Source organism: Pangasianodon hypophthalmus, chromosome 7 (assembly GCF_027358585.1).
Source record: "Pangasianodon hypophthalmus isolate fPanHyp1 chromosome 7, fPanHyp1.pri, whole genome shotgun sequence".
NCBI classification, from domain to species: domain Eukaryota; kingdom Metazoa; phylum Chordata; class Actinopteri; order Siluriformes; family Pangasiidae; genus Pangasianodon; species Pangasianodon hypophthalmus.
This window is the reverse complement of record NC_069716.1, coordinates 14,919,768-14,939,026: the sequence shown is the minus strand read 5'-3', so window position 1 is coordinate 14,939,026 and position 19,259 is coordinate 14,919,768. Positions and strand designations below refer to the sequence as shown.

At 39.2% G+C, this 19,259-nt stretch overlaps 1 protein-coding gene across 15 annotated transcripts; it reads left to right on the top strand.

The window, feature by feature from the left end:
• The first annotated feature begins 4,031 nt into the window (after nt 1-4,031).
• On the top strand, nt 4,032-17,868 carry sh3tc2 (SH3 domain and tetratricopeptide repeats 2). 15 transcript variants are annotated; one of them, XM_034306003.2, is made up of 19 exons: nt 4,032-4,264; nt 4,716-4,885; nt 6,924-7,022; nt 7,598-7,744; nt 8,100-8,227; nt 8,330-8,435; nt 8,540-8,683; nt 9,382-9,580; nt 9,788-9,861; nt 9,960-10,155; nt 11,438-11,571; nt 11,678-11,728; nt 11,828-13,543; nt 13,677-13,854; nt 14,647-14,797; nt 15,001-15,123; nt 15,276-15,426; nt 15,837-16,033; nt 17,030-17,868. In XM_034306003.2, exons 2-19 carry the CDS (start codon nt 4,846-4,848, stop codon nt 17,573-17,575), a joined length of 4,380 nt encoding a protein of 1,459 aa, XP_034161894.1. In that variant the 5' UTR covers nt 4,032-4,264; nt 4,716-4,845; the 3' UTR covers nt 17,576-17,868. The 15 variants fall into 15 exon arrangements, with proteins under 15 accessions (XP_034161894.1, XP_034161901.1, XP_034161903.1 ...); XM_034306006.2 differs by lacking the exon at nt 4,032-4,264 and adding an exon at nt 6,282-6,375 and having other exon boundaries at nt 4,303-4,885; XM_053235633.1 differs by lacking the exon at nt 4,032-4,264 and adding an exon at nt 6,282-6,375 and having other exon boundaries at nt 4,304-4,885; nt 7,625-7,744.
• The last annotated feature ends 1,391 nt before the right edge of the window (nt 17,869-19,259 follow it).

The following is a 19,259-nucleotide window of genomic DNA, read 5'->3' as shown; positions in this document are numbered from 1 at the left end:
TAATTCAACTGAAAATGCAAATCGTGTATTACCGTTTGCATTTTCGTTTACACAAATGTACAAAGTCTGCCAAATTTCAAATGGAAAAGCAAAGTCCATTTACAGTGTCATGTCCCTGTCATATCGAAATAGCAATAGCTATTACCCCGTTTGCTATTTCATTTCCTGTGCGTCTCGTATGGAGCCTGCCAAAATTAAATAGAATTGCAATTCCCTTCGCATTTGCATTTCCGATCCCTTGCACAGAAACCTGACAATCAGTGTGGGGGTGGGAGTAATACTATGTAGCGTGTTTGTATTTGGAAGTGACATCAGTCACAGTCAAAGGCCAAGAAGGAAAATGTGCTGAACAGACGATTGTGTTTTAATGGCATTTCAGTTCAACTTCTTCACCTTATCAAATCCTCAATACAATACTCACTGGAAAGGAAGAACCACCTCGTCTGATGATAGGAAGAATGGATTTCTTAAATTGCAAGTGCAACAATAAACTTATTAGAAGAACTTTACTTTATGGAAGCAGTGCTGCTCCAAAATCTATGGGGCTGTGGAGTCCATGCCTCAATGGATCAGAGGATGCCTCAATGGGGGCACAAGGGTGACCTACATAATATTAGGCAGGTTATGGCTGATCGTTGTATGAGATAGTACTGAATGCACAGCAGCCCCTAGCTCTGTTACGTCCAGTATACGCCAGAGGGCAGTGTTTTACCACATTTCAATTTAAAGTTCATCATGTGTATTGTTTGCGTACTATAGTCTAATTCTTCCTCTGTTGTTCTCTACTGTTTTATACAAGCAGAAATAACTATCTTAGTACAAGAACAGATACAAGCCTAGAAAAGTAATGAAAGGCCCCAGATCTGACTTTAAAAATGGCTCAATCACAATGGCCTCTTTGTTATTAATAATATGTAGTATTTTAGTCTTGATTTAGAATGATCAGCACCTCTTTTTCCTTCTGTGGAGACAGTCAGACTACTATGACAGTTTTCAACAGGATGCAGCTATTCTGCTGCCTTTCTCTATATATTGTATGAAGTCTCTGTGACTCTGTTCCACAATGTATCCACAGTCTCGAAGAAAACAAAGAATGTCAGGAAGAGAGGAAACAGGACAATGGAGGGATATGAGAGCCATTGCCTCCCTCTCACACTGCCTCATTCACTGCCTGACTATGCATATTCCATCTACATTCTCACATTTTGACAGGGCCAAAAGGCTAGTGTCAAAGACAGACACTGTGGTGATTTCTTATCTGGACTACATCAATGAAATATCCCATAATGACATTTATTATTTTAAAAACTTATTTATATCATGGTAATAATCATAAGTGGATGATATTTTTAAACCTGCCTAGATATAGCCATGTGATGTAGCCAGCATGTACAATGTCTGTTTTTATTGGAAAGGCTGAGTGTTTTTGCAGGGCACATGATTTGCCATTCTGTTGAAATATGACAGAACCCTAAACAACAGGAAACTAGTCTTCCGGGCATTAGAACACACAAGCAATGGAATGGTACCCCCTGAACTCCTTTCTCATCTCTAGCCCTGTGGCAAACTCCTCAGCTGGCCTGTCATTGAACTTCATTTATAGTAACATCCTTTCGCAGCTCTGAAGCTTGCCATTCCTTGTGATTTTGTGATTTTTTTAACAAACAGTCAAGAGCAGTCAAAGCTTCTGTTTTGTCTGAAAAGTAGTGTATGTTACTTTCCTTACTGGCATACAAACATTTTATCTGTAACATGAAATTTTTTGTAAATGTTTGGAAATTTAAACATTAAATGCTTGGAAACATTAAATGCTTGGAACTCTAAAATGTTTTTGTACTGACTCAATAATGCAGAAGTAATAAAATAAACATGTATAAGAAAATTTATATTATATTAAAAATAAGGGTGCCTAAGACTTTTGCACAGTACTATATGTGTACACAGTCCCCTTCAAAAGTATTGGAATGGCAAGGCTAGTTCTTTTGTTTTGCTATACACTGAAGACATTTGGGTTTTAGACCAAAAGTTGAATATGAGAATTTCAACTTTTAAGAACAGAATAGAATTTCAGCTTTCATTTCCTGATATGTACATCTAAACAAATTAGAACATGGTGCCTTTGGTGGATTTTAAGTTTGGGTCATTGTCTTCCTGCATGACATGTTTCTCTCAGTTAGACTTCTGAATTCATTCTGCTGCTACATCATGAGTTACATCATCAATAAAGGTTAGTGAGTCCATTCCAGAAGCAGCCATGCAAGCCCAAGCCATAACACCACCTCCACGGTGCTTGACCGATGACCTTGTATGTTTTGGATCATGAGTAGATCCTTTCTTTCTCTACACTTTGGCCTTTCCTTCACTTTGGTAGAGGTTAATCTTTGTTCCAGAAGTTTTGTAGCTCATCTCTGGATTTCTTTGTGAATTCCAAACTGGCCTTCTGATTCTTACTGCTGATGAGCGGTTTGCATCTTGTGGTATGGCCTCTATATTTCTGCTCTCAAAGTCTTCTTTGAACGGTGGATTGTGATATCTTTACCCCTGCCCTGTGGAGTGTTGTTTTTGGGTTTTTCTTCACAGCTCTTAAAATGTTTCTGTCACCAACTGCTGCTGTTTTAGTTGGCCATCCTGTTCGATGTCTGGTTGTTAGTACACCAGTGGTTTCTTTCTTTTTCAGGACATTCCAAATTGTTGTACTGGCTAAGTCCAATGCTTGTGCAATGGCTCTGATCAATTTTCCCTCCCTCCCTCCTTTCTCAGCTTCAAAATTGCTTGCTTTTATCCCATAGACAGCTCTCTGGTCTTGATGTTGGTCATCCTTTTTAACAACAAATGCAGTCTTCACAGGTGAAACCCAGGGCTCAAACCATGAGTAGACATTAGCTATTATGAGTTATTATGAGTAGCTATTAATTGTTTAAACATTCAGTCTAATAGAGCGACAAGAAACACCTGTTAGTCACATATTCCAATATTTCTGATCATTTGAAAAATGTATGTATTCAAACAAAAGTTTCAGTGTTCTAAGTTGTTTAACAAATCTTGATGTAAATATCCAGAAATGAAAGCTAAAATTCTGATCTATTGTCTCATATTTATCTTTTGATCTCAAACCTAAATGTCTTCAGTGTATAGCAAAAAAAAAGAAAAAAAAAAAAAAGAATTGGCCTTGCTGTTCCAATACTTTCAGAGGGGACTGTTTTTACTGCCGGGTCCATATCATAGAATCTCAAGAGAGGAAACTCAGCATTTGGTGATGTCCATGGTTTCCATGCATCCAAGTATTAATAATAATCCTAATATTTATGATTATGTTAGTTTCTCCAGTTACTTTTGAGCCTGTAAACATGGAGGGACTATGTAAAAATGGCTGTAATTCCTAAACGGTTAATGCAATATTTTTTGTTAAACCCCTTGAATTAAAGCTGTAAGTGTACACTTCAATCACATCTTGATTGCTTCATTTCAAATCCACTATGGTGGTGTACAGAGGCAAAATTACAAAAATTGTGTTACTGTCCAAATACTTATGGACTCAACTGTACACAGTACAGTACTGTGCAAAAGTCTTAGGCAGTAACACCACAAAATCTTTTTAATGACTAAGTATTTAGACAATGTATTTGTAATGTAGTTGTATTTAGGCATCTCTATACATTGTTGGTCACCATGATATATGTGAATTGTAGTTCTATAAGTAGTTGCATAATCCCATCATCCAGCTGATCTGAGCCATCTCTGTGTCTGTGTGTATGTATGTATGTATATATGTGTGTGCGAGTGAGTGAGTGAGTGAATTTTAGCCTCAGGGTTGCGATATCTAATTCACAACAGGGCAAGAGATTGCATGATCTCTCAGGCCAAGCAGCCAGTCACATGATTTTGTCCTCTCTGCTAAAGGGAACATTTCTAATGGCTTACCAAGAAACCTCAGAATACATAACCTGTTCCATGGTTTACTTTTAACCAGCAGGGAAATGCAAGAAATGACTATAGCAGTGCCAGAGCACAGTCTATTATCTACTCTACAGAGATATGGAGTCATAAAGCACAGGAATTTTGCAGCCAGAGGTCAGTCTTTAAAACTGGCGTAGTCCAAGGAACACGAGACGGAAACTCACAGTTTTGATGCTTTGAAAAGGGGCATATGATATTGAAATATCATTTAAAAAATAATTAAAACAAAAGCAAAAGGACTTAAAAGCAGGATTGGAATGCTACTGTAACAAGGCGTGGGTCTGGACAGATAGGGAACCTTCAGAATGTGAGTAAGAAGAAGAAGTATGACTGTAATGCCATAGGTGCTTTGGTTATTATGCACAGAGAACAAGTCAAACCAGATGGATTGCTTTACTACTAGCTGTAGAAAACCTGTGCCATTCCTTCTCACATGCTCTATAGGCATTGGATTGTTAAATAGTAGGGGATATAATGAAGGAATGAGGAAAAGATTTTATTTTATGGGTAAAAATCTGTTTGAATTGTTCTTAAATGTTGTCATTTGGTTTGTTTTCCTCCACTTTCACTACCTGAGAACTCCAACAGCGCAGTTAGCAAAACACACACACACACACACACAGAGTGCTCAGAGTTGATAAGTGAGATACTGACAGAGGCAGAAGGAGAGCGAAACAGTGACAGAGAGAGAGAAAGGGAGTGATATTTAGAGGTGGAGTTTATATACTTCCTCTGTGTAGTGTCTGTCTTCTCTTCAGATGCATGCAACAACGACACACACACTGCTCTACAGCGGCTTTTAAGAGAACCATGAGAGTTTCAGTTTTAGAACTGTGTGGGTGAGGGGAGAGTCCTTGCTCCCCGTGCTGAAAACATACTGGCACTCCTATGATGGACGAACACACCGGCAGGAACCAGCAGGACAGAGGTAGTGTGACAACAGTGGGTTTATCTAATAGCAAGATGGCATTACAGCTGTGATTGAGTGTCCTTATCTATCTACATTCATGTGCTTATGGTTTGGTTGAACTTAATGGCAGTGTTGAGGTTGTGCTGTATTTAATTTTTGTCTCAGATGGTAGTGCAGGATACACTTTCATTTTTCTCTTTCATCTCAGTTCTTTTTGTTTACTCTATTATTCTCCATTTTTTACACTCTCTGACCTGCCTTTATCTCTGTCTCTTGGTGATCACATTTTTTTTTTTTATTTGTTAGCCTCTACGAACTTGTGTGCTGGTCTTTCTGGCCGGCATGGGAGATATTCTAAACTTAGTGCCCATGCCCCATACTCAAGTTACAGGCTTTCCCTCTCTATTCATGGACAGTGACACACATCCCCACTCTAACAAATGGACATATGATTTATAACAGACTTTTAAGACATTTTGTTTAATAAAGCATAATCATAACACTAAAATGACTAACAACTAACACCTTATGATTAATCGTGTATTATTAGATTATGACAGTAGAATGCTATTACACATAATGTGTGAGATGCTCTTCTAGACATATACACAGCTGCTTTGTGCAGTTGCTCTTACGATGCACATAGAATAAAACCTCCATTTACAGTGTACTAAAGCCACTAGGTGATGCTGGAGAGCTGGCTTGTTCCTCTCATCCCTTCCTGCTGGAAGTTTACAAAGGAAATTGGGTGAAAATAATCTGGATCTGTTGGCATCAGGACTGCTGAGCCCATAGCACAGCCAGACATCCTGGCATGGACAATGTGGAGCTGTCAGCCTAAATACTGTTCACCCAGACAGGAAAACTACAGAGAATTAGAAAGGAGGAGAAACACAATTAGAAAAAAATGGCAAACATCCAGGGATATAAAGACATTATAATTATATAATTATAAAGACACTGACTGTTTGGCAGTGGTCTTTTGTTCATGTTTGTAGGACATTCAGGGGCAGAATACTTACTTTGCAGAAGCCCCCCCCTGGGATAAAGAGCCACTGACCAACCCACACAAGCATACCAGCAGCAACACGCTCTTTGTATATTACATTTGCAGACCAGCCAGAGAGAGAGGGTGAAAGAGTCAGATGCAGAGAACAGAGAAGTTAAAGAGTAGACTAAATGCTCAAAAATGCAGATGGATGCAAAGAGAGTAAGATTAATGAAACGAAAAAATAGTAAATAGAAAAGGAGACTTTCTAATTAGCTATTCCGCTGGCTAATACCCAGCACAGTTTAAGTGGATCTTTCTTTGAATGGGAGACATTTATCTGTGGAGTAAGCGAGTTTGTTGTCCACATCATGGCATGCTGCTGCTGTCCAGCTCCGTGTCTGAGAAACTGCTTCTTGCTTTCAGGTTGGTCCCATAAATTTTTGCAATGAAATGGAACTTACACAGGCAGACATCAGTTCATTTCCATGAAATATGGGTAATAGACCAACCAATGAAGGTAATGCTAAGGCATTTGCTTAGGCATGTATGTGCTCTTCTGTCTATATTGTGCTTCTTCCCAGTGATTAAAACTAATATTGCGTTGTGAAGGCTCTAACAAAGATTTGGTCTTGTTGGTGTCATTAATGAAACTTGTTTGATTTTTACTCATGCATTAACAATAGTCAGTATAATTAAATTTGTGATTGCATAGATCATATCAGTATAGCTATTCCATATAGAACAACTGATTACAAATCACTGAGTGATTGCAAAACCCAGAATGGCACAGATTTGCAGTGCAGGTTAAGATTGCACTGATTATGATGGAAACTAATGGCGCCTATATTGATTGACCAGAGTGCATGCATCTTCTGAGTATATAATGTCTAATGTGTGCGTCTATCCTTTGAAAGTGTCAAGATGCTATTTTCATACCCATCTAGATGTGCTATGAAATCACCTTTTTTTCCTTAATTTTTTGTTTGTTTCTAAATGGTCCCTTCAGTTTTTACACATTTAATCTGCTTTAACCTCTAACAAAAACCTCCACTGCCCTTTCCATAGATATATCAACTCCTGAGCTCAATACGTTATGGGAAGAGCCCCCATATGCACTAACAAGAGCCAATGAGCTCTTTCCAGGAAATGATGTCATGGCCACTGGTAAGAAAAACAAGGTTAGGTTTTATCTAAAAGTGAAACCCTTTCTTTTTATGAAATGGAATTTGTTGCACTGATATATAATTTAATTAATTTATTACTTGCTACACAATATAACATCATAATCTGAGTTTATAGGCCGAACCTTCCGTATGTGATGTACTATGTACTATATAATTGTTTCGACATCTGCTGTACATTTTATAATACTGGGAAAGTTATATTCATTCTGAAAAAGAAAAGCACCATCTGACAGATATTTGTAGAGCAACTATGATACTATAATCAATTTTCTGCTTTTTCTCAGTATAAAACAGTGAACCAGCTGTGATAAGATTAGTACAAAAACAAATGTGCCCAAGTGTGTGAAGATCCATTTCCGTTGAATTTGATGAGATCTATAATGTTGGTACCAACAATTTATTCAACAGACTTTTTCTGTAAAATTAACTTGTCATTAACCTGTCAACTTTGAGAGACATAAATTTGTTGATTACCAAGTCACCTAACAATTGCTGTCAAGATCTTATGCAGTTACATTCAGTGCAAAGACGAAGTTTTTTCTTTCTTGTACTAAGGGAGCTTTCCTCTGTTTGGCACAGGAGATGAGGAAGTGGAAACAGAGGCTGAGGTGGAGGGTGAGGGGATCACTGGTGAGAATTACTGGAAGAGGAAGGAAGCTCTCAGCAATGTCTCCTTGGCTGTAGGAGATCACTTCTCTTCAGGTATTTGCATCAAGATTTCCACTGCCATATAGACCAGAGTGGAAAAGCTTCCATAATGGACATTAATGGCAGGCCTGATTCAGCAAACTGTCAGAGCTAATGCTCTTTCAGACAACTCTAATGTCTGCACTCAGTCTAATCATATCCTGTCAGAGGTAGGCCAGTATAGTAGAATTTTTCATCCACAAAGAGGACTCTACTGTCAGCGCAAGACATAACACTGTGGCTATAAATAGATGTTATATTTCCTTTTATGCATTCTTTGTCATGCTTTACCTGTTTAGGCCATCTATGTTAATAAACAATAGGCTTTTGTCTTCTAAAAATCTGCTTCGTTTACTTCAATGTGGTCCAGATGTGATATTGCTGTTCAGTGGGAGAAAGCGCTCCAATTTGGAGCCGGACAGTGTGCTGCAGGAGGCACTGCGCACTAGACTAAGGGTCGTAGAGAGCAACAGCCAAGATGTTATTCAGCTTTTTAAAGTAAGCTTTTTAAAATATCTGTGTAAATACAAACAAATAGAGAATAGCTGCCTTTTCACAGTACTCAATCATTCCCAATGATTCTCGGTCCTCTGTTTACAGGATCTTTCTGCACGCTTGGTTTCAGTACATGCTGAAAAAGACCATTTTGTTATTACCTTTAAGACAGTGGAGGAAATCTGGAAGTTCTCCACATACCTGGCTTTAGGTGAGCCAGCACATGCACTCAAGCAAGATGCACCATAATATGCTTATATGCTACCCAGAAACACTGATCTAACACTATATGTGATCTTGGTGTTGGTGTCTCAGGATATGTAGCAAGGTGCTTGGAGAACTTCCTGTGTGACCAGTCTTTCTGGCTGGACCCTCTTTTGCTCAGTGATGTGGAGATTTGTGTGACGGTAGATGAGGAACACCTAGCCACACTCTATCTGGGGCTCCTACTTCAAGAAGGTAAGAGACCAATCAATACTGCCCTATTCTACCAGCATTGTAAGACTTGTCTTTCTAAATGAAATAAAGGTTTTTCTAAGCCAATCAATGCAAACGTAAATATGGTTCAAAACAATACATTGAGACACAATAACCGCTCAAGGTTTTCAGGAAGAGAGGTAATCTTTTCTGTCTTGTTGGTAGTCGCAACATGTTGCTCTGCTGTGTGTAAATGTGAGCAAACATAGCTCTGTTGTGTCTACTGAAATCATTCTCGCAACATTGTTTATGCATCCGTCTGATGTCATGCTAAAAGCAACTTTCAATTTGTTAATAGAATTAGGAAAACACACACTGTTATCCCAGGCCTACTACTAAACAGACTTTGTCAGTAAAGAGTGTGGACATTTATTCAATTATACATGTAAATTAGGTACTTGTTTCAGAACAACCAAAGATCATAGCAGGTTAATAATAAATACTACTCTTATGTAGATAAAAAAACAAACTAACTAACAAATAAATAAATAGGATGTGAAAGGAAAACATATGCATCAATAATAGTATAATTTACTTGTGAAACTGTCAGAATCCCTGACAGAAGAAGGATAATAAAATGGTGAAAATCATAGGACAAATTAATGACATATAGAAAGGTAACATGGGAAACAGTCTGAAGTGTAAATTAATCTGTGGTGTTGTATTGTGCTTGGTTGTAGGTTCATTCTTTGCTAAAGCTCTGGTTAACAGTGAGCAGTGTATAGAGGAAGAAGACGAATTGGTCTACAAGAAGAATGACCTTGTTATGGTGAAGGATATTGGACAGCAGTCCATGTGGGAGGGAACACTACTGTCTACCGGTCAACATGGCCTAGTGCCTGTTCATGCAATGCAGCCTCTGCCCTACCCTTTTTACCAGTGAGTGACATTGACAGTCCCCAATTAGACATGATATGGTTCCATTAAATCAGTGCTGAACCATCAACCTCTACAGGCAATGAGATATTATCAATTCTGGAGTAATGTATGGGTTTTATGTATTGAATAGTATTAACAATGTTACTTTAATTTTTAGTTCACAATTTCTATATTGGTTGAACAGAATAAATCCATTGTGTTTTAAAGGTGGTTTCTTAGGAAGTACCATGGCAATGCAGGAGGGTTTTCATCCACAAAAGGACAAAGTGACCAACGTATAGGTGAGTGTGTGAGATCTAGTACTATGATTAAGTCATATAATGATTTGTTCTGTGAACATACAAAGACTTTTAGAGTGCTTTCTTTCTTCTGTCTCCAGTAACAGGAACTTGTGTAGCAGTAGTGGACCATTACCCAGTGGTTAAAGATGAACTGCACTTCAGACAAGGAGATCTGATAGAGGTTGAAGGCTTGCTTATTAGCTCACTGAACACGTTCATTGGGAGACACCTCACTAGTGGACAGATAGGATTTGTCCACATGGCCCACGTGAGACCTGAAAATGTCAAACCACTGTAAGAAACAAATATATAAAATCAAAACATACACTGAACATCCACATTGTTAGGAACAACTGTACTTTTGCAGTTATCTAATCAGGCAATCATGTTGCAGCAGCGCAATGCACAAAATCATGCAGATACTGGTCAAGAGCTTCAGGTAATGTTCACATCAAACATCAGAATGGGGAAAAAGTGTGATCTCTGTTACATCAGCCATGGCATGGATGTTGGTGCCGGATGGGCTATTTTGAGTATTTCAGAACCTCCAGATCTCCTGGGATTTTCACACACAACAATCTCTAGAGTTTACACAGAATGGTGTGAAAAACAAAAAACATCCTGTGAGCAGAGGGTGTGACTCAGAGGAGAATGACTTGACTGGTTTGAGCTGAAGTCTGAAGCTGAAGTCTATAGTAACTCAAGCACTCTTTACAACCATGGTGAGCAGAAAAGCATCTCAGAGTGCACAATACGTCAAACCTTGAGGTGGATAGGCTACAACAGCAGGAGACCACATCAGGTTCTACTCCTGTCAGCCAAGAACAGTAATCTGAGGACAACTTCTGGTCTTCTGCTGTTGTTGACACCTCAAGGTCGATGTGTTGCGTGTTCCAAGATGCTTTTCTGCTCACCATGGTTGTAAAGAGTGCTTATATGAGTTACTATATAGTTCCTGGCAGCTCAAACCAATCTGGCCATTTTCCTTTGACCTCTCTTATCAACAAGGCGTTTCTACCCACAGCACTGTTGCTCACTCAGTGTTTTTTTGTTTTTACACCATTATGTGTAAACTCTAGAGACTGTTGTGTGTGAAAATCCCAGGGGATCAGCAGTTTCTGAAATACTCAAACCAGCCCTTCTGGTAACAACATCCATATACAGTTAAAATCACAGAGATCACACTTTCACTGTTCTTGACCTGTATCTGCATGATTTTTTTGCATTGCTCTGCTGCCATAAGACTGGCTGATTAGATAACTGCATGAACGTGCAGGTGTTCTGGTGTCCCTAATAAAGTGGGATGGTGAGTGTACATTCATGTTACATTATTTCTAATGGGCATCCCTTCCTAAAATTGTAAAATATTTGACTCTATAGACCATCAAAACAAAATAAAAAATTGTCTGACTCACATGAATACAATTATCATGATATTTTCCAGTTGACCTTACCTGAATCTGTTTCTGTGTTGCTGGCTATTGGAAGGGTGGAGTGTAGTTATGCAATGAGGTGATGAAGCGTTCAGAATGGGAGTAATGTGGTTGATAATGTTGCCTTTGTTGTGTCCTCATAGCAGTGGACAATTGGTCTTTCTGAGTGAGGAGGAGAGAGTGGCTCTCTCGCAGTTTAACCCATGCGTTGAGCAGTGCCACACTGGTCTGTTGGACAAACTCTTCTCCACTGACATCAGCACTGTTTACAGATTAGGTAGGAAACACTGATACCATTTGTCTGGGACATGCTTGACATTGTTTAGGTGGACATGGCTTTAATTTTAATGCAACTTTGACTAAAATATTTGACTTACTTACAGACAGACTGGATGACTCAGATTTTACCTATATTAGAAACCAACCAAAGCAAGGTAATCTGTTTACCTTGATTTATGAAAACATATTAAAAGTGTACATCTGGCTATCTTCTGTAATTCTAAAATATAAACTATGTTTGCATAATCCCCCAGAACAGAAAACCCCAGTAGATGCCAGGAAGAGTGTTATACTGGAACATAGTGATACCCCACCCTATCACTCCTCCCCTCGACCTTCCTTCTATGCTTCTCAGAGTTGTCTGGACAGGGACCATGAAGCCTTCTCCTTCAGCCTGGAGGACACTTTCAGAGAGATGGATGAGTATGAGGAAGATCCCCCCTTTATGGATGAAGGCATCTGGGAAACAGAAGAAGCTGAGTTTGTTGACCCCATCTTAACCCTCCTCAACCTGGACCACTTCCAGGACTCTTTTCATGCACTTTATGACCTCTCCTACTCCTTCTTGGACACAGTCTTTGGTGGTCTTCCGGTGGATGAGGTGCTCCTGCATCTGGAGAGCTTGCGGGAAGGAGCAAAGAAAGGCAGGATGGTGTGGGCCCATCGGCGAGCCTGCTTCCTTCTGGGCAGGTTGTGTGCCAAAAAGCTCAAGTACTCACAGGCTCGAGTTTACTTTGAGGAGGCACTGAGTGTCCCTGTAGAGGGCTTTAATGACAAACCTCTGTTGATTGCCCTGTATACCAACCTTACAGCTGTGTACCTGAAGCAGAAGATGACAGACAAGCTGCCTTATACATTAGAGAAAGCAAGTGCTCTTATACTGTGCCTCCCATTGCATAACTTCTGCTCTCTTGATGAGTTTGAATTGCTCAAGCCCATTCTACTCAAAGCTATTGTGGACAATGATAAGCAACTTGAGGCACGGACTTGCTATCTAATCCTCTGTCTATTTTTACAGAACAGAAAGATTGAGGAGGCCTTGCCTTTTGTGGAAAGACTTCAGTTCCTCAATCTCACTCTCTCAGCAGAACAACGAAGGCCTATAGGGCCAGTTGACCTTAACTGGATACTATGCAGGCTCTACCACAAGAAGTATCTGCCACACCTTGCATTAGCCTCTCTCAGTCTAGATTCAGGTCGGGATCATTCTTTGGATAATGCCTTTCAAAAGATTGAACTTTTCCTGAAAAACTCAGTCAGACTGAATCCTCGTTGGAAGGATGGCTCTGCTCTGCTCCCAGTCCAGGTGGTAGTTTACCTTCAGCAGGCATTGTCTATAGCCAACCGTGGAGAACACCTGAAGACCCAGAGAGATCTTTGTCTGAGTTTGGCCAGTGTCTACCAGCAGTATGGAACTTTGGAAAGGGCAGTCCTCTGTGCCCAACAAGCAGTTCAGGCAGGGATAGGCATTAATGAGGAGGAGGGCTTTGAGGCATCAGTGTTGCTGGCCTGGCTCTTAGTGCTCTCAGAGGAACCGGATAGAGCCCAATCTACTTTGCAACCTCTTCTTAACTCACTGAACAGAACAGACAGTCCAACACAGCGTGGAGTGGTCCACAATCTACTTGCGCTATGTCTTCACAAACAGGGGAAGGTCAGAGAAGCAGCAAGGGACTTTCACTGTGCTCTCAAGATTTCACAGGAAAATGGGAACAAGCATAATGAAGCTCTGGCTCTAGCTAACCTGGGGTGCCTTGCCTTATCAGTGGGGGCTCCAGGCCTGGCAGAGAGTTTCTTGCTCAGATCTCTGCACCTTTTCCAGTTTCTTTCTGAGAGCCCCTCAGATGAAGAGCATGTTCAGACTCTGCTATGGCTAGGTAGAAGCTACAAAGATAGGGGAGAAAGTCAAAAGGTTAGGCTGTGCTATGAGATGGGTCTTCTGATTGCCATCAGTGCCAAGAACCTGCACAGTGAGTGAAGCAACCTTTTGGGTCTTTAGAATTTCCTAATTATCATTTTTATATCTCCTCCCAAACTAAATAAAAAATTAAATTATGTATTTGACCAAATAAAACTTTAATACTTTCATATTTTATATTACAGGTCAGATGGTTGTAGCAAAGGTGCTCAGTCGTCTATATGCTGACTTAATGTTGTATGGGCAATGTATAATTTACTACGAGCACTGTGTGGGACTCTCCAGAGAAATGAAGGATAAACGTCTGGAGGGAGAGTACCTGGAGATTCTCAGTAATCTCTACCTATCACTTAACACTGAGAAGTAAGACACACAAGACTAAGGCTCATATAATGCATTATGTTGCTACTAGTAGTATTATACATCAATACCTTTGGTGCACCTTTGACTAACAGACCAAACCTTTTGTTTTTCTGTGTACTTGTGTATATATAAATTAGGCTGGATACTTCTGTATAATGATAATTCATACTGTTTTTACAGCTGTGCTTTGAATAAAAAAAAACGTTCAGGATGAACGTACATTATATGGCCAAAAGTTTGTGGACACCTGATCATCACTCCCATATCTGGGTCTTCTCCAAACTGTTGCCACAAAGTTGGAAGCACACAATTACATAGAATGTCTCTGTATGCTTTAGCATTACAATTTTACCTTCACTGGAACTAAGAGACCCAAACATGTTCCAGCAAGACATTGCCCCTGTACACAAACCAAGCTCCATGAAGACATGGTTTGCCAAGGTTGTTGTGGAGGAACTCAAGTGGCCTGCACAGAGCTGTTACCTCAACCCCACTGAAAACCTTTGGGATTAATTGGAATGCTGACTGTGCCCCAGGCCTTCTCACCTGACATCCATGCCTGACCTCACTAATGCTCTTGTGGCTGAATGGGCAAATCCCCACAGCCATGCTCCAAAATCTAGTGGAAAGCCTTCCTAGGAGAGTAGAGGTTATTACAACAGCAAAGGGGGACTAAATCTGAAATGAATGTGATGGTCAGGTGTCTGCAAACCTTTGGCCATATAGTGTATCGCTGCTGAAATTGATTTTACTGATGAACAAAAAACTTTTCACTGATGAAAATGATTTTAGGTCCTCACTGAAGTCTCTGGATTACACCAAGCAAAGTCTAAGGATTTCCATAGACTTAGGAAAGAAACAGGAAGAGTCAGAGACATGGCTACAGGTGGGCCGTATCTACTACTTGATCCATGAGGATGAATTGGCAGACATGTATCTTCAGGTGAGAGAAAGGCAGTGGTGAGGTATAAGTGAGTAGGATGTTATGTAGTGGTACTACTAATACACTACTAGTATGAGTACTATTGTATTAACAATTCTTGCAAGGCATTCTCTAATATTTGTAATTTTGTATTCCCATAAAGCAAAAAATATATCTCATGTGAATCTGTTATAATAACAGCCTGTATAAACTATCATCTGCAGGCAGCTGTAAAGACAGCTCTAAGGATAAATGATCCATGCTTTGCTATGAACATTTATGAAGAGGCTGGAGATGTCTTCTTCAGTGGACACAGACACCGACTGGCTGCCGTTTCATTTTTTAGAGTATGCTCTACCACAACCTCTCAGCATGTGTAATAATGTGTTAATAATATTCAAGCATCAGCTAATGTTTTAATATGCAGCCCATAGAAGTTGGCTTGTCTACATTTTTCTCTCCCTAACTGGGTTGTGAAAAGTGTAAACTGTGTGTGCAGGACGGGGGGCTGCCATTTGCAAAATGTATTAAGGATGTGCATTCAGAGTTCAGGCTTTTGTGTAAGCTCTCTGAATTGCTGCTGAAGGAAGGTCAGCACCAGGAGGCCCTGCAGTATGCGACACTTGCAGTGCACATCAGCACCTTAACTGGTAATAAAGCTAACTTTCTCCTTAAATTTCATCATCTCATGTTTTGGCAGAGTCTGTTACGTCAGTTGGCATTCTGCATGAATGTACTATTGTGCAAGTGTCTGGCTTTGATTTGAGATGTTTAACCAGTTTTTTGCTTTGGTATGAAGAAGAAGCATCAAGTGGTAGGTAAAGGGATCCTTTACAAAAAGAAGGTGCTGTATGGCTTTATTTTCCAAACCCAGCACTATGCCGCCCCCTACTGCCAATAAACCAATACATCAAAAAAAAAAAAAAAAAAAAAAAAAAAGGAGGAAAATTTTTTTTTCTAGGTTTTGTTTGTTATATTTGATTGCATAGCAGAGATAATTGTTCCACAACATTCAACTGGAAGATATGAACTGTTATGGTACTCCTGTTCACTCCTTTAGGTGTACGCCTGAATGAGAGGGTGTCCTACCATCGCCTGGCCTCAATTTACTTCAATCTGGAGCAGTATGAGATGGCTGAGAATTATTATTTGAAGGCTCTGTCCCTCTCTCCCACTGCACTGGAACATGCAGAAGAGGCCCGCTACTATGTTAAAGTTTACTGCAGACTAGCTGATCTAACCCTGCACAAGATAAAGGTAGATATCTAGCCATGCTGAGATATTTCATCAGTCCGATACTGATCACCCTTCAAAAAAAATGAGCAAAAATACATAATGCACAATTTGAGCTTAAACACAAGATGTTGTATAAGGTACTGAAGGCACTGATCCCATACCCAGTATCAGTAGCAGGCTGATACCAGCAAAAAATGTGACACGCATATCAATGAGAAAACATATCGGATCTCGGATATAGGATCATGTAACAAATAGCAAAGTTTGGAATTGAATAAGAAATTTTTTGGAACTGGAAATGTTTTTCTTTTCTTAGGTTTGGTTTTATTATATTTATACTTTATTATATTTACAGTGTAAGTAATTTTTCTGTTAAATAATTTTACTGTGAAGTGCTTCAGTTAAAAAAAATTTAAGTTTGGTAGACTATATCAGAACGTGGTTTTAGTATCGGTATCAGAAAAGAGAGTGGTAGAATGTCATCTGTAATAACTATAAATAGAGGATTTGTCTTAAATGGGTTTGCAGTAGGCTCATGTATTCTGTTCTTGCTATATTTATAACTGCCCTAAGTTTTTGTTACATTCATTCATTCATTTTTATTATTGCTCTGACCGTCTTATTGCCTGAATTGTACAAGATTTTATATATGTACAGCCTCACATTAGAAACATTAGAGTTCCTGGATGCAAGAGCAAATTGAAAAGGTTTTTTTCTTTCACTTTTTGTTCATTCATTTTTAGGGGCGTCAATAATTTTGCCTTATAAGTTTTTATAGAGTACTATTTGGTAGAAGAAAGGTAAGTAGTAGTTTAAATGAAAAGTTTAAATCATTATATGTAAAATTTATTTAATCTTTCTTGCCTATTCACTTAAAGGGTGTCAATAATTCTGGAGTTTTAGTGAATCCATGTATAAGCTATGATACGCCATTGTAAATAATGATGATGCTGGATTCATTGGATGGTATTACTGTACCATGCATTTACAAATGAAAATCACTTGCTTACTCCATAGGATCCTTTTGATGCCATGGGATATTTCCACTTAGCCCTGGCAGCAGCTCTGGAAGATGGAGGAAGCCTTCAAGCCAGGTACATAATTTACATGAAGCTGGCAGAGATCCACGCTAACTACTTACCTGATGTGGAGCTGAGCCAGAGATATATGGACAGTGCACGGAGCCTAAAGAGGGAGCTGGCAGGACACACAGACTCCAGTGACACAGATGACGAATATATGAACCATGCTGCTACAGAGTATGCTGATACTAAGTCGATCAGTCATTCCAGTGATGGGTCAAGGAGCTCAGACTTCAGCAGTAGAAGTAGTACTCTTGTAGGCTCCTACATAATGGACACTAGCCATACAATAACTGCTCAGAAGGAGAGTGGGACAGAGGCTGTTCCTGCTGATTACATCTGCGGAGAGGATATGGACATCTGTAACCCGGAAGGGACTGACGGTGGGCTTGGACAGCATACAAATTCTGAAATAAGGCACACTAATCAAAGACTCCATACCAGCCACACAGATTCTAGCTTACTATGTACAGAATTTTGATCATCCTACCCGCACCCCGAAGGCACTTCCTTATGGATATGAAATATTTAAATATGTTAATTCATGTATCTTGTTCATGTACTTGATTCTTCCTCCAAATACAGGGGAAATGTCTATTGTTAAAGTACTCTGATTTTTTTCAGGGCAAGAGCACTTATGTATGTAAATATTCTTGTCAGTTTTTTTTTTTTGTATATTATAATTATTACATCTAATTGAAAATCTTTTCCTTTTTTTTCTACTTTTTGAAGAACTTATTTGAAGATGACTTATTAAAGTCTAATCAATCCCTAGTTCTATTTCTTATGATTTTTCCATATATACAACATATGATGTATATTGACTTCTATCACACCAAAAATTATGAATGTGTTAATTCTTTCTTGATATGAATGATCATATCTGAGTCAAGTGCAGATTTAGGAGAGTGGTAGGTTGGGCCACTGCCCCCAGATTTTTCCTACACCTCCCTAACACTTGTCTCAAGACATATTAAAGAATTATTTCCTCATTATCAAGTACATTAATTAAACAACAGCCATTCAGCCCACATAAAGTATAGTATCCCCATAGTATCCATTAGTCTATATTTTACCTCATCTAGAATTCTCACCATATTGTAGTGACTGACAATGTACAGTACTCGAAAGCTTACATCTTTAAGGCCAAAATATACCTTTTCTATCTATGCAAACCCATATGCTTTGAGCTACACAAAGTAGATTTTTATGCATTGTTGCATTTAGTAATTTAGCCATGGCAAAATAACACAACCAAGCACAAGCCGCATTCTGAGTGTTGCACCAAGGGGTGGAGGCACAGGCAGGTTTCTTCCTGTTAAATGTCATGGTAGACCAGCAGTTAATCAGCAGTAAAAAATTAATAGCTCTGAATATCTATTCTTGGTCTGAGCCCTGAGTTTCACCTGTGAAGACTGCATTTGTTGTTAAAAAGGATAAACCAATATGAAGACCAGAGAGCTGTCTGTGGGAGAAAAGCAAGCCATTTTGAAGCTGAGAAAAGAGAAATGGAAAATCTGTCAACACCATTGCACAAGCATTGTGCATAGCCAGTATAACAATTTGGAATGTGCTGAAAAAGAAGGAAATGAATGTTGTACTAATAACCAGACATCAAACAGGTCAGCAGGGGTGAAGGTATCACAATCCACCATTCGAAGAAGACTTCAAATGCAGAAATATAGAGGCCATACCAAAAGATGCAAACCACTCATCAGCAGTAAGAATCAGAAGGCCAGATTGGAATTTGCAAAGAAATATAGAGATGATCTACAAAAATTCTGGAACCAAGATTAACTTCTACCGAAGTGAGGGAATGGCCGAAGTGTGGAGGAAGAAAGGATCTGCTCATGATCCAAAACGTACAAGCTCATCGGTCAAGCACGGTCGAGGTAGTGTCATGGTTTGGGCTTGCATGGTTGCTTCTGGAATGGACTCACTAACCTTTATTCATAATGTAACTCATGATGGTAACATGCCAATTTACAGAGAAATGCTTCTGTAATTGGGACGAACTTCGTCATGCAGCAAGACAATGACCCAAAACACACTGCCAATACAACAAAGGACTCCATCATGGGAAAATGAAATTTTTTTTTTTTTTTTTACAACCAATTCAGTAGCTATCCATATTTTGTTTTGTTGTCATTTATTTTTGTCGTCAA